This window comes from Choloepus didactylus, chromosome 17, assembly GCF_015220235.1.
Source record: "Choloepus didactylus isolate mChoDid1 chromosome 17, mChoDid1.pri, whole genome shotgun sequence".
In the NCBI taxonomy this organism is placed as follows: Eukaryota; Metazoa; Chordata; class Mammalia; order Pilosa; family Megalonychidae; genus Choloepus; species Choloepus didactylus.
This window is the reverse complement of record NC_051323.1, coordinates 17,388,255-17,403,418: the sequence shown is the minus strand read 5'-3', so window position 1 is coordinate 17,403,418 and position 15,164 is coordinate 17,388,255. Positions and strand designations below refer to the sequence as shown.

Here is a 15,164-nt window from a genome sequence, read left to right as displayed (position 1 = left end):
AAGGCCAAGCAGAGGCGCAACCCATCCTCGAGAACCAGGTGAAAGCTGCTGTTAAATAATTTTAATGGTTGATGTGGGAGTCTCAAGGGAGGGGCATTCCCTCCCAGGGCTCTTCAGTGCCATCCTCAAAGCTGATTAGTGCAGGGAGGTAGGGCAGGGTTGGTTCCAGTTTTCTCCCAGGAAGGGTGCAGGGGGTCCCAGCAAGCCCCGGGAGTGAGTCCATCAGCACCATGGCAACCACAGCTTGACTGGGGCTTCTGCCCCTCTTCCCCAGCCTACCCCCAATCCGGCGGAGGAGGGGGAGGCCAGGCCAGCCCACCTGCCACTGCTGCGCCGTGGCCAGAGCCCAGCTGCACAAAGGTCATTTCCTCTCCTGGCCGCGTCCCATTACCAGCACTTCTTTCTCTCATACTGGTGACTGAAGCCAAGTGCGGGACAGCCCTTTGCTGCAGAGATCTTTGGATCGAGGGGATCGCTGTGGGGGGAGAGGAGCAACCGAGCGGGAAGCCCCAGGAGAGTGGTCTGGGGGTATGGCATCTAGGGAGAAGGTTCGGGGTCGTCCCCAGGGCAGTGGGTGGGTCCGGGCTGGGGCTGGGGCCACTGAGGCAGGCAAGCAGGGGCTGGGCATGGCAGGCTGGTCTGCAAACATTGCTAGCCAGGGTGGGGGCTTCTCCAGCCTCGGGCCCTCCCGCTGGGCCAGGATGTCTGTCACTGCTGCGATGTCATCCAGCGGCTCAATAGCTGCAGCACCAGGAAGGGGTTGAGGGGAGGGGGCTGGTCAGAGCTCAGGGCCCAGGCCTGGCCAGCCCTGACCATCACCTGCTGCTATAATGGGAGGAAAGCAAAGCCTGCACCTCCACGGAGACCGCATTATCCTGCAGGAGCAGCCCCTCACCTGGGCCCCCTAGGGCCACAGGCTCTGATAAGACTGGATTATGGTGGACAGGGATGGGCGGGGGGCAGAGTGGGTGGAGAGACCAATGAAATAAATGAGATAAATGAAAGCAGTGCCAGGCAAGTGAGGGGTCAGAGAAAGAGACAGGAATCCACATGCAGAAAGGGAAACAGAAAAGGAGAAATTAGGAAAGAAATTCATGAAACAAACCTGTTTCTTTGGGGTTTGGTTTTGAACTTTGGTGGAGGTGGGTTCCAAGAAGTTAGAGGGGAGAAAGGAGTATCACAGGACAAGGTGGGACTTGTGTCCCCAAAGAGCTCTGCCTTAGCCCCGCATGTGCGTTTCCTCTAATTCCATTATCTGGGCCCCCTCAAAGCCCCTACACCCACTTCCCATCACATTCCCAGATTGCGGGGTGTGGCCTCTTCCACTCACCCATCTCATGGTACAAGGACCCATGCTTGGCCAGTGCTTGGGGTGGTTTCCGGGGAGCGGGAGTCTCAATTTTCATGATTTCATCACAGCACTGCTTCCACTGGCCTGGAGGGAGAGCACAGGTAAGGGGTGTGGGAGGAGGACTGCAGAGTGCCAGGCTGCCCTCTCTCCCGCCACGTTCCCTCCTGGAAGTAGTGGCCTTTGGGAGAAATGACAAACTCCAGTCCCCACACAGGTTCAGCCCAGCCCGTCCCCTGCTCCCGCCTCCTCCTCTCTTACTCATGTCAAAGAAGAGCTGCCACAGAGCCTCCCTCCAGCTCTGCAGGGCTCCCTGGCTCTCTGTCTGAAGGGTGTGTGTCACCTCGTCATCCCCATACTGGTTACTGATGCTCAGGGTGAAGGGCCGCCCCGGGGCATGGTCTAGCTCCCCTGCCCGGACCCGAGTCTCCTGCAGGAGAAAGGAGTCCGTTTCCACCTCCACCTTGGTCCCAGGAGTCAGCAGCAACATCAGACATGCTTGTCATCCCTGCTTGGAAGGAAGAGCTTGTGGGGCTTTAGTGGAACCCTCTCATTTGCCTCCTACTGACCGGAATGGAAAGGGATGAGACAGACGGCCCTGAGTCAGAGAAAGAACCGATCAAGACAAGGAAAAGGGTTGACAAGGCGGGGAAGGCACTGAGGCCGAAAGTCCCTTGACACTTCCATAAAAGTAGGCAGAGAGGCCAGCAAAAGGGGGCGTGGGGGCAATCGGACCTGGAGCAGGAGAGAAGAACAGGAAACAGTGAAGTAGCTGAAATTGGAGTTTGAGGGGAAAGAGGGAAAGGGGATGAAAAGCCCTAACCTGGCTGTAAAACCCTCTCTGACTTGGCAGGGGCTGAGGCTGGTGAACAAATGCGACTGTCCTTTTCCCTTGATTCTGGCAGGGGAGATTGAGGTCCCCTCAGCTCTCCTGGCCCTGAGGCTGGGTGTGGTGCTGTTTGGAGAAGGGAGCCAGCCTCCATCTCTCTGGGGTCTGTGCCCACCCTCTTGGGGCCGGAAGGAGAGACTGCTGGGCCCAGGCACCTGGGGGCCTCGCCACAGGGGACCCATCACCTTGTTGATCGCAATAGTAAACAGCGGCTCTTTGCCAGCGTCTGCATCCTCGGGTCTCCGGTAACAGAAGAGGTCCGTGCCTTTCAGGACAGCGTGCACCCGGGCCCAGTTCTGCAGTTGCCCAGCTGGCTGCACAGAGGACTCAGGTCTCCTGGGGTAGTCACACCCCCTCACAGACTTCCTCCCCGGCGCCCCATCAGGAACCCACCCCTTTCTAACCACCCTCTTGCCGATCCTCCTTTTGTCTTGCCCATGCCTCCCTTCCTGCCCAGATCTTGACTTTCAACAGTGCTTCTATTCCTAAGGGACTCAGCTCCCATCTGCCTTCTCCCTGTCCCCATCCGCTCCTCTGGGGCCCCCTCACCTGCACCCTGAGGGTACCACTTGCAGAGGGCTGAGTCATGCAGAGAGGCTGGGCTGCCAGGCGGCAACACACACTCCCATAAAGGGGCAGCCAGGCGGGGTTCTCCTCTGTGGGAGGAGGAAGTGCCGGGTGAGGGTGGGAACAAGAAGGGGACCATCCCAATGGCCCCCTTCTCACCCTCCAGCACTCCCCGCCCCCTCTCCCCCACCCACACACACTCACCATGACTGACAAGGGTGAGGTCGTGTGTGCGGAACCCATCCTGCACTGCCGCCAGGGTGAGCGTGGTGTGAGCCAAGAGGTGGTAGCGGGGGCCCCTGGAGGAGAAAAGAAGTAAGCGTCAGCCAGGCAGGGGCGTGGTGGCACGGGAGCTAGGGAGGCCGAGCCGAGCCGTCTGTCCCATTGCTCAGGCTGCCCCACAGAAAACCCCCCAACGGGTTGGGGACAATCATTGAGCCCCTGCTGGTGCCAGGTCCTTTGCTTTGCGCAGTTATCCCACTGTATTCCCATGACAGTCCCGTGGGCTTGGTGGCATTCTTCAGTTTGTACACGAGGCAACCTGAGGCCTAGAGAGATTAAGAAACTCACCCATAACCGATAGCTAAGTGGTAGGGCTGGCGTTTGAACCCATGTCTGTCTCTAAAACCAGCATTTTGTTCATAAAACCTGGTCTCAAACTGAGTGGTTCCACGGGGTGCCACTGGGCTGCTGTAGGCACCCCCTCATGGCCCAGGCTACCTTCCTCCAACTGGGGAGCTCTGTTCTGTCCACCCAAGATGTAGTTGCTGCTGCTAAAAAGTTTACTCCCCAGAGCCTGGCTCTCCCCACCTTCCTACTGGTCTTCTCAACTGGCTGGGGCCTGACTCCGGGGTACAGGCCAGAGTGCCTCACGTGTGGCCACCGCTCACTCATGTCTGTCTGCATGTCCTGGCAGCAATGCAAAATGGGCTCCCTGCATGCTCCACACAGTTCAAAGATCACCCGTGGCCAGGATACAGACAGCGGAGGGCAGTGGGGGGATGCAGGGCCCTACCCCACAGCCGGGGTGGGGAGCAGGATGGGGCTGCTCCCTGAGCCCCCAGCACTGTCCAGCGATGCCCGGACACGCCTCCCAGAGGAGCGGCCCAGGGAGCTGCTGAGTTTGGTGGCAAGCCTCTTGGGGGCTCCAGCGAGGGCTCCCTCGTCTTCCACGCAGGCCCCATACAGCTCCAGGCGCAGCTCAAAGTCAGGCCCTGCCTCAGTGCTATGAGAGTGTGGGAGAAGGAGAGGAGGATGGAGGGGAAGTCCAGGGATGCTCAGGGGGTGAGGGTGGGGTGCAGGTACAGGGCAGTCCCCTGGGGAAGCCAGGCTCCCGTCGCCCCTTCTCCCACCCTGTGGCCACCTCCTCTGAGAACTGGGGCAGAGTGGAGAAAGGAGGGACTCACAAGAGCACGCTGTTCTGAAAGGAGATGTCCGTGAGCGTCCTGTCCACCAGGATCATCTCCGTGTCTTCGATGTGTTCCCCCAGCTGCAGCAGCAGGAACACAGCCCAGCGGTGCAGGTCTGGGGCAGAGAAGGCAGCGCGGGTGAGACAGGCCCTGCGGGGCCCCACCTCAGGCTCACCCCCTGCACTCGGCCCAGGGCGTGTGGGACTCACCCCCTTTGTTCTTGAAATACTCTGTGTCCTTCCACATGAGTGGAATCCGGAGGTCTAAGGGGCAGAGGGGTGGTGACAGGCGGTTGAGAGAGAGTGGGAGGCCCTGCGGTTGGGCGGGGGGTGCCGGCAGGTGGGTGAGCTGTGCTCCTTACCGGAGATGCAGACCCGGCCCCGGCACGGGGAGCGCTCAGCCGGCAGCCCGCTGTCAGAAGGCCTGTGGGTAAATCAGTGTCCGGGCCCGGCCTCCAGATGCTGCCCCCCTCGCTCCACTTCCCAAGGGCCCTGGGACCCCCCCCACACCCCGTCCCAGGGGCCCAGCCCCCAGATCCCTGGCCGGGCTGACATGGCCCAGCTGAGGGATTTGAGGGAGAGTTGTCGGCTGACCTCAGAGGACACCCAGGCTTGGGGGGACACCAGAGCCACATTGGCTCACAGTACACAATTTCGGGGCCACCCCCCTCCAGGCACTCTCCTGACCCCTCCCCAGATCCCTGCCAGTGACAAGTGGGGTGTCAAGAGGCCGGGGCCAGGGCCATGGCCCTGCGGGGGAGCAGTCCCTGCCCACAGACAGACCCCCTCATGGACACTTCACTAAACCCCTGGGCTTGCAGGGGCTGGCAGGCTCCCTTTTTTAACACCATCTCATTACTTCTTTTATAGAGGAGGGTACTGGGTCAGTCAGAAAATCATGTTTATGAAAGGGGCAAACACAAGTAGGGAACATCTGTGTCCCATTCTCCCACAACACCCCCCACCCCAAACTTTGATTTCTCCTTCACCTTCCTGGCCAGATATGCTGGGACTTCACAGCACCCCAAGTCCCCACTGCAGGGGAGCCTTCTTCCTCTCCCCTCCTCAGGGCTCGTGGAGACTGGGGCCCTCCCCTGAGGTGACAGCCACTTTATCCACACTGATGCATGATGCCACTGATGTAATTACCTCCATTCCAAAGCCTGGAGCCAAATGAGGGGGCACTAATAGCATATTAGATCACACGGTCTGCAGGGAGCGGGGCCATCTGGGGCCCTGAGTGATGTCTCTGGGCAGGGTCTGTCGATGGCTGCCTCTCAGGAGACAGCAAGCCCACTGACACTGTCCCCACTGTCTGCTTGCCTTCCTTGAGCTTCCTTGGGCAGTGTTGAGTGGATTCTCTGCCTTCTCCTGTAGCTTCATGGGTGAGCTCTGGAGGCCTCCTGGCAACCCCCCTGTGTCGGCCCTTTCACCAGAAACCAGTTCTTTAAATGACCAATTTTCCGAAAGTGGCCAGTTCTCAGAGTGACCAAATTGCCAAATCAGTGAGGAAATTTTCTTCAGTGTTTTAGTTTTATGACAGCATCAGCCAGTAGATTTGTCAAAGCAGGGGAGTCTGATGTTAGCATGCCTTGTGTTTCATATCCAGAAGCTAAGCCCTTTTAGAATGCACAATCTAATTTATGTGAAGGGTTGGCGTTCCCTTAAATGGTTCTTAAATGTCCTTCCTCAATCCCTGCCTCTGGTGGTGAACCCCAAATACAACAAACTACTGTCAGTTTGTGGTATATTGGCCATTCAGCAAATTGGCCATTTGGTGAAACATCTTTGAGGAAATTAGCTTTCCAGAAGCCAGCAAGCCAGACTCAGCAGACCACAGGCTGGGCTTAGCGAATTAGCACTTGTGCGTTACTATGCCTCAGACTTCCAGCCATGCACCAGATATGCTGGCTGTCCTGAGTCCAGCCCTGGCCACTAGTGCACCTCTGGGCAGCACACTGCAGTGACAAAACATCCGAGGTGCCTTCCAGGCCCCCCACGAGGCTTCATAGGAGGTCATCTCCAGGGTGACCTGCACTCCACACGTACACACACTGCACCTCTGTACATACACACACTGTGCCACTGCACAAACACACCCTGCGCCACCATTGCACATGAACACACTGCACCTCTGCACATACACACACTGTGCCACTGCACAAACACACCCTGCGCCACCATTGCACATGAACACACTGCACCACCGCACATACATTGCACCACCACAATACACACACTGCACCTCTGCATATATACACACTGCACCTCCAAACATACACACACTGCACCTCTGCACATACACACACTGCACCACTCACTAAACATACACACACACCACCCACTGCACATCCACACACTGTACCTCTGCACATCCACACACTGCACCACCCACGTACACACAGTGTACCACCATACGTACACACACTGCGCCACCACGTGTACACACACTGTACCTCTGCACATACACATGCTGCGCCACCACACATAAGGTCTCCTGCTCCCCAGCACCTGGCCTTGCCCTCCTTGCTCACCGCCGGGCCATCTTCCCCAGCACCTGCGCCTCCTTGCGCCGCTGCAGCTCGCCCATGTAGCTGAGGATGCGGCTGTTGCAAACCAGCAGGCTCTTGGTGGCCTCCAGAGCCTGCTCTCGCTGGGAGCAGGCCGCCAGCAGCTTGCAGGCCCCTTCCCTCATCCGGATCTCATGGTCCAGCTTCCTCTGCAACTCTGTGTCCTGGCCGGGGGAGGTGGAGGGCAGAAGGAAACGTCAGTCAGGGGACAGGCCCAAGCACCGTCCAGGTCCCAGTGGGCTGTGGCCTGGGAGACACTGACAAGAAACTCAAGTTTCAGGCAATTTAAGAGCAAACGTTTGGTCTCAACCTCAGCTGCTCAAGAATAACCAGGGAAGTTTTGTAAAAATCCAGATGCCCTCATGCATTTGATGGCAAGAGTATAAATTCCATTAGCCTCTTTTGAGCACAAACCAGAAACTATAAATTCACATATCCTTTGATCCAGCTCTTCAGTATCTAGGAAATTATTCTACAGGTATATTTACATACATGGGCAAAGCCATATGTACAGGAACATTCACTACAGCATTGTTTTAAAGACGAAGATTAAAAGCCCTTCAATAGATGCTATAGATGCATATTTAAGGACATGGAAAGATATTTTTTTTTACTGAGAGAAAAATGTCAGTTACAAAATAGTGAATTCAGTAGGCTCTCTTTGAAATGCTATATGTGAAAAAAGAAAGCTCTTCAAATAGGGCTTTGGTTAAATAATTTACAGCATATCTATACTGTAGAATAAAGAGTGAGGTAGACACGTGCAGATATGAAACAATTTCCAAAATAATGTATGAAGTGAGAAAAGAAAGCAAAGCAGTGTTGTAGCATGCTAATATTTGTGCATCATATGTGTGTGTGTGCTTGTATATGCATAAAAAAAAAGCTGTTGCAGAACTGGGAGCCAGGAATGAGAAACATATTTATGAGACTTTTTATATATTATCCTTAAGTACTACTGAACTTTACTGGAAATTGTTACCTTGTAACAAATTAGATTCCTGCAAGGAATCTGTAGGAGTGGGGCATGTGCAGTTTTTGAAAACTCCCCAAATGATTCTGAGGTGCAGACAGGGCTGAGAACCATTAGCTAAAGGGAATGGGTACAGAGATTAAAAGCAATCCTGTATTATCCCAAAGTCTCAAGTGATGTGGAGGGATATCTATTTGTCAAGGGATCCATGGAGAAGGAGCATCCACCTCTAGAGTTTACTCATACCACACAGAGCCTCGTCCACACCCCAAATTAGAGGTTTCACCACTTGGCCCTCTGAGCTTGGGACTTGAGGACAGAAGCAAGAAATGGGGATGGAGTGGCAGGTGCCCCAGGAGTAAGGGGCTGGGCAGGCTGTGTAGGCAGCCCAGAGGGGTCCCTGGGAGAGGCACCCAGCATTCTCAGGGAGGAGCTCTGGAGAGGGCTCACTCAGCACAGAGCAGAGGTTGAGAGCATCGGTTTGACATAAGACAAACCTGGGGCTGTCACAGCCTTGCCACTGACTTGAAAAGTTGGGAAGAAACTTAATTTTAAAAGCACTGGACAATTTACTCCACCTCTCTAAGCTTTGGTCTCCCCATCTGTAAAGTGGGGATAGAAATAGTCCCCACATCCTAAGGTTGTTGTGAGGATTCAGCGAAATGGGGATGTAAAGCACAAGCCCACTACCCAGTGTGTGGCACCCAGGAACATGGGGATGCTTGTTTTAGTGGTGCTACTGCAGTAGCAAGAGTATTTGCCCAACAAACACGGGAGCATCCCTATGCTCTCCAAGGCTCTACATTTAAAATCCAACTGGGAGGCGAGAGTGCAGGCATTAGTGGCTGCCCCACAAATGCCATGGCATGGCATAAACATGCTCACAGGAGACAGGCCCTGCTTCCTTGTGGCAGAGGTGATCAGGGAAGGTTTCAGAGAGGAAGCAGAAGACGATCCCAGGTCACAGTGTGCAAATCAATTCAGGAGGCAAGGCAAATCGAGCCCCCCAGCTGGAGAAGGGCTGGTGGGATGGGAATGAATGTGCTGTCCAAAACCTGTCTTCTCCCTCACACCAGCTCTCCTCCACACCCTGTGCCCTTCCTTCTGTCCCTGGTGTCTCCAACCTCCAAGTTCCCAAGGCCTGAACACCCTAAATTCCCATTTCCAAAAGCTTTGTCCAGCCTCCCTGCCGATTCTTCACTATATCCTGGGCCACTTGCCCTAGTCAGGCTCTCATCACCCGTAATCCCAGCACCACCCACCTGTTTCCCTTCCTGACCCTTCCCAAACCAGCCAACTGGTCCCAAACCCCCCCTCCACCAGGAAGCCCTCCCAGACTGCACATCTCCTCCCCAGCCCACGAGGTCCCGCAGCCCAGCTGCACCAGGTCCCACCTGCGCTAAACTTCGCTACTTGCCGACTCGCACCCCATTCTGCAGTCCGCTTCCGCCACCAATACCCCAAAGCGGTGAGAACGGGCCAAGGGGGGGTGGGGAGGGACCGGAACGCAGAGGCGTTCTGCAGCCCTTTCCTGGCTAGCCTCGCTGCACGGGTCCCAGCACTCACGCATCCTTCCCCAGCCTTGTCCATTGCGCGTGCGGTGCCGGCGCGGGAGGCGCGCGGGGTCGGGGGAGCCAGCCGCACTGGCTGGAGGGCGGCGGGGAGCCGAGGGACCCGGGCGCAAGCGTAGCCGCCCCCGCCCCCGGCGCTCGGGGCGCCGGTGACATCAGCTCCCAACCGCCGCGAGAGTGACTGAGGGGCGCCGGAGCCTGGCTGATCTGGGTCCCCGCTCCGGGAGGCACGACATGGACCCTCCCGGCGCGGCGGGCTCAGGCCTCCGAGAGCCACCGCGCCGCCTGCTGAAGGGTCCCGGGCCTCCGCGCCGCGCTCGGGCCGAGGGAGGAGCCCCGGGAAGGCCTCTCCGGTGGCGCTCCAAGGTGACCCCTTGCCTGGGAGCATAGGGGTTGGTGAATAAATTGGGAAAACTGGACCCAGAGAGGCCGCGAGACTACCCAGACGCCATCCCGACCCCTCTGCCCTCAGGCCCCGGACCTCCACAGCCAAGAGTGCCCTGGAAATCCCGGCTACCACCCGACCGAGAGATCTCAAGAATCCTGGCGCAGGCTCTGGTCCTCATCGCATCCCACCGCACCCCCCACCTCAGGGAGAGCTCCAGGGAGCCCCCTCCCCACCTACACAGCCCTTCTCTCCAAGCAGGCAGCGTTTCCCCCACTCTTGGGAAACAGCCTGGAGTTGGGTATCAGCCGGACTTGGGTTAGGGCCCAGGGGGCTGAGGGATGAGTCTTGGGCAGAAACCCCAGCACACTTAGCTGTTCCTCCATATCCCTTCCTGCTCCTCTGACTCACTTCAGTCCTTGCCTTCCTGCTCTGCTTCTCACCACCTGTTCCCTTCACAATTGCCACCAGAGCTCCTTCAAATCCTGGCTTAGAAACTTTCCTAGTTGTGAGAACTTAACTTTTGGAGCCTCCATTTGTAAATTGGGGACTATTCCACCTCCTTCAGAGCATTATTTGAGAATTAAATGGGAGAGCCTGATCTCTACCTTGGCCCAAGGTATGGGCCTGGGCACAATGTGTCTTTAAAAACAACCTTTGACCTTCTCCCAGCTCCCTTTTACTTGCAGTTTAAGGTCCCCTCTTCCAGAAAGTTGTCTTGGATTTACTCTGGCTACCTCTCTTGCCAATCCCTGAATGTCAATGGGTCTCTCTTTTGAGGACCCAGGAGGAAGGGAACTTGCTGAGCTTGTGGATAAAGAAAAAAGCATCCTTAATCCATGACTAAGAGGTGACCAAAGTTAAAACAAGCCCCCTTTCCTGACCCAGGCCCTGGGAAGGCCTTCCATGGAGAAAATTACATTGGGGGGTGGGGGGTGGGTGTAGAATGTAAGCCTTTAAATAGCTAGACCAGCTCTGTCCAATAAAATGGTCTGCAGTGATGGAAATGTTCAATAGCCATTAGTCACATGAGCACTTCAAATGTCTAGAGCCTCTTGGCCCCACTTCAGGGTGGCTGCTGTAGAGAGCTTTTACCATGAGGGAAAAAAGAAATGCAGCCAGAACAACTAAGGAACTAAATTTTTATTTTATTTTCATTAATTTAAACTTAAATATTTGCATATAATTAATGACAACCATATTGGACAGTGCAAATGAGGAGGGATGGCATATAGGTTTTATCTCATGTGCCCACCCAAGACAATTAGGTAGTACCAGAGCCCCAACAGGTTCACGGAGCACCTTTTGGCTGATTAGGAAAAGCTGACCCTCTCCAGGCAAAAAAATTAGACAAAGATGCCTCCTCCTGATGCAGACCCCAGGCCAGGGCTCTCACCTCTGCCTGGCAACCTTGTGAAGGGCACAACCTACACAATTTACGTCAAGGCAATGCTGAGAAAGATTCTGAGGGTGTGTCCCGTGAGTGGGGGCGGGCTGCAGGGGCCAAAGGGAGGGCAGTACGTGGGCAATACATTAGCCAGTCCGCATCTAGACTCTTTACAGTCCTGCCTCTGACCTCCCTCAGGAGCAACCCCTTGCCCAGCCCAGGCAGTCACTTTCACAGCTTCCTCCATCTTCCCCATCTCAGTAAATTGGCCACGCCACCTGGTTGCTCAAGCCTGACCCGCTGGATCATCCGGGAGCCTTCTCTTTGCTCCATCCTTTGTGCCCAATCTGTCAGCAAGCCCTGTCAGATCTTACCCCATCATCTTAAATCCACCCACTTCTCCCTGCCTCCACCACAAGCACTTTAATCCACACCACCAGTTCCACTTCCCCCACGACTCTGACAACCTCCTGCCTGGTTTTCTGCTGCCCCTCTTGCCAATCCCTCTCCCCCCAGTCTCTCTTCTACTGCAGCCATTAGTTTAAAACATAGATCAGTCATTCCCCTGCTTAAAACTCTTCCATGGCCCAACGTCACACACACAGTAAAATCCAAGGGCCTTATGGTGACTTTCGAGCCCCTGCTGGGTCTGGCCCCTTCCCACCAGCTCAACCCCATCTAAGATCCAGCCATACTGGCTCTCTTTCCCACAAACATATCATCCTCACCAGCATTTAAGGGCCTTTGCTCTTGCTGTGTCATCTGTCTGCAAAGCCCATGCTCCAGTCTTCGCATGTCCTTGGGTTCCTCTGGTCTCAGCTCAAACGTCTCCTCACAGAGGCCTTCCCTTGCCTCCACCCTATTTTGATTATATCCCCCCGTTTCTACCATAATTTCACTATGTGAGATAATTTCTTTATGTGTTTACATGTTTCCCATTTCTTCCCCTACTAGAATGGACCTTTCCTGTCTTGTTCACTGAGGTATCTCCAAGTTCTAGAATGGTGCTTGGCACATAGTAGGCATTCAACAAATATGTTATAGGAATAAATGAATGAATAAACAGCTCCCTGCCATCTCCACGGCCAGCAGAATCCTTACTCCTGCTCCAGAGTCCCCTTCCCCTTCTCTCAAGGAAATACCAGCCCTAACAGGAGCCCTTGTCCCCAAAACACACATCCAGACCTACCCACAGAGCTTCCAGAAATAGATGTGAAGGTCCTGTTGCCAACATAGGGTTCCTAAGGGCAGAACCGGGACTAGGTCCACACACAGCATCCAACATGGGCTCCCCTCTCCCCACGTTGAACAGGCCCAGCCCTCCCCCATCAGCCCCAGCCGGGATGGGCCAGGCAGAGATAGGGGTCAGGATGCCTGCAGAGGACGTGCTCCGGGGTGCAGGTATTACCTCCAGACTGAGCGCCATCTGCCGAATGTAGAGCATATTCAGGTCTTCCAGGATGTGCAATCTGTCCTGCATCTCTGTGTCCCCCAGTGTCCCTTCCCTTGCAGACCCCTGAAGGGTGGGGGTGGGGGCAGGCACACTGTCCCACAATTCCTCCACCCGCTGCTCCCCCGGTCTTGGAAGAGATGGGCAGCTTTTGGGCAATGGGCAAAGGCTGGCCCTGTCCCTCCACGCTCCTGTTAGACCCCTCTGGCTGCTGTGACAAACTTTCCTTGCCTAGTGCCGTTCCAGGGCCCTGGTGGGAGCCAGGCAAGGAGAGGACAGGAAAGCAAGGGGAGGATGAGCAGGGTCCTAGGAGGGGAGGCCAGCTGCTGAGGGGACTGTGGGCACAGAGTGTCCAGTTTTGCTTTGGTGGCAGCTGTTCTCCCAGCTGTGGAAGAAAAAGGCCCTTTCATTGGGGCTCTGGCCCCTCCCCAGCCCCCACCCACAGCCCTGGCCTGGTGGACAGAGAATCTGTGTGCAGGGAGGGTGTGAGGGGCAGGCACAGCTGGAAGGGGGCAGGGAGGGAACGCCTCGGGCAGGTTCTACAGAGCAGTGGGGTTTGCCAGGAGATCGGAGCTTTGGGAGAGAGGTTCTGGCTTAGTCTGAGAGCGTTAAGAGGAAGAGGGACAGAGGTGAGGACTTGAGGGGAGAGTGAGCCCGGTGAGTGGGACAAAGTGGGGGAGGGGGGAGCTGGTAATGCGGCCACCGCTTCCAACTCCGCGCCCCCGTCCAGCCCTCCCCACCCTGGGCTCAGGATTACCTCGCTTTTCCTGCAGAAGGGAGGAGAGGGAGGAAGGCAGGGGTGTGTGCCTGTCTGCTGCTGCTGTCCCCGCTCCCCTCTGCGGGCCCCTTCCCTTCCAGACAGGAAACCGGCCCCGATTCCCAGCCAGCTGCAGCTTTGTCCCCCGCCCTCCACCCCAGGCCCACGGAGTCACACTCTCCGGCGAGGCGCGGCCGGGCAGCTCCGCCCCGGCTCCTCCGCGCGGGTCCCCGAAGGCCGGGCTTATGCCGGGGGCCGCCCCAGTTCACAGGCCCCTCCTCCGGGCCCCGGGCCTCGCCCCTCACACCCCCGAACCCCGGCCTCGCCCCTCACCCCCACCGCGCGGCCCCGCTCGGGTCCTGCGGGAGGAGTTGTTTGCAGCGGGACCGACAGCGCTCCCTCCCCCCGGGGTCCACTGGTTTCGGAGCCAGAGAGGGCCCCGGCCACCAGGGCTCGGGTGTGAAAGGGCCTTTGTTCCCGGCAGGCAGGAGGGAAAGGGCAGAAGCCAGGCCTGGAATCCCAGCGAGGAGGGAGTGGGGGGCGGGAGGAAGGCCCCCTCAGTTAACCCTTTCCAGGGCCGGGAGAGAAGGAGCGCTTGGAATTGGGCTTTCCCTGGGCAAGCGTGAGGCTGACCCTGGGGGGCAGAAGCCTCTGTGGGGTCCTTCACGGGCTCACCGGCCCTGTCAGTTCCGGTTCACCTTCGGCCTCTCCGGAGCTTCTTTGGGGAGTTACAGGGGTGGGAGCTCGGTCCCGGGCAATCTGTAGACTGCTGGGTGGTCGGGGGAGGAAACGCTCAGCCCAGTGATTGGGCTCCTCTTGGGCCCCAGGAAGGGAGGCTGAACGTTTGGAGATAGGAAATAATCCCCAAATGTTAAAAGGGAATTCCCCACCTCCCCAGCCCCTCGAGAGCACAAATGAGCAGTGGAGGAGAGCGCGAACGGGGCAGAGACCTGGCCTAGCTTGATGACGGAGGGTTTGTGGGGGCTGGCGGCCAAGAGTCCGCGCTCACCGCCCTTTGCCGGGGGATGCCTGGATGGGGCAAGATCCAGGGACATTTTGGGACTCGAGCCTGAGGCGCCTCAAACTGGGGACTGCACGGAGTTTTCCAGGCAGGAGCAAATCACCCCCAACGGCCAGGGGAGTATCGGGGAGCGGCAAAGTTCCGATTACAGTGCCTGACTTTGGAAGTCAACAACCGGGGCGCCGCGCGTCTGCAGCCCGCAGCGTCTCCGCCCCTTGGCGTGCGCGCAGGCGGGGGCTGCAAACCCGGAGGCCGAGGCTGCGGGCGCCGGGAAGCCAAGCCGGGCCGGGGGCTTCGCGGGGCGCTCACCTCCGGCGGGTCGCTGAAGACGCTGAGTCGGAAGCGGCCGCGTTTGAACTCCATCTCCAGGGCGGAGCCCCGGGCCACGGTGACCCGGCTCCGGTGGTTTCGGGTGAACATGCTGGCGGCTCCTCTCTGCGAGCTCCCCGCGCCTCCCGGCTCGCCGTCGTCTGGCCTGTTTCGTGCCCCCGACGCCCGCCCGCCTGTGCGGCCGGGAATCTCCCGCTGTCCGGTTCCCAAACCCCGCCCCCCGAGACGACACCTGGGCCGGGCGGGGCGCGGCACCCTCCGTCCCCACCCTCGCCGCCGGCCCGGCCCGACAGCCTAGGGCACCCCACACCTGGTAACCGCGTGGGGGGCGCATCAACACTTCGGGGCCCGTGTCCAGGTGGGGCTTACCTGGCCTCGGGGCGGGCCCTGGGCAGCCCCGCCCCGCCCCCACCTGGTAGGTCCGACGTCCCTGGGCTTGGAAAATCCCTTAGCCACATGGGTCGCCGCGTGGCACGTTCCGGCTCTAGCCGGCCCTGGGACTGCTCCC

At 57.6% G+C, this 15,164-nt stretch overlaps 1 protein-coding gene across 4 annotated transcripts; it reads right to left on the bottom strand.

The window, feature by feature from the left end:
• Positions 1 to 28: 28 nt before the first annotated feature.
• Positions 29 to 14,890, bottom strand: RTKN (rhotekin). 4 transcript variants are annotated; one of them, XM_037807241.1, is made up of 13 exons: positions 13,306 to 13,478; positions 12,507 to 12,933; positions 6,747 to 6,946; positions 4,575 to 4,636; positions 4,423 to 4,476; positions 4,211 to 4,328; positions 3,820 to 4,029; positions 3,009 to 3,103; positions 2,787 to 2,893; positions 2,423 to 2,551; positions 1,610 to 1,778; positions 1,331 to 1,435; positions 30 to 741 (listed from the first exon to the last, which is right to left on the bottom strand). In XM_037807241.1, the coding sequence occupies exons 2-13, from the start codon at positions 12,576 to 12,578 to the stop codon at positions 407 to 409; spliced, it is 1,656 nt and encodes a 551-aa protein (XP_037663169.1). In that variant the 5' UTR covers positions 12,579 to 12,933; positions 13,306 to 13,478; the 3' UTR covers positions 30 to 406. The 4 variants fall into 4 exon arrangements, with proteins under 4 accessions (XP_037663168.1, XP_037663169.1, XP_037663170.1 ...); XM_037807240.1 differs by lacking the exons at positions 12,507 to 12,933; positions 13,306 to 13,478 and adding an exon at positions 14,636 to 14,890 and having other exon boundaries at positions 29 to 741; XM_037807242.1 differs by lacking the exon at positions 13,306 to 13,478 and having other exon boundaries at positions 12,507 to 12,949.
• Positions 14,891 to 15,164: the final 274 nt, after the last annotated feature.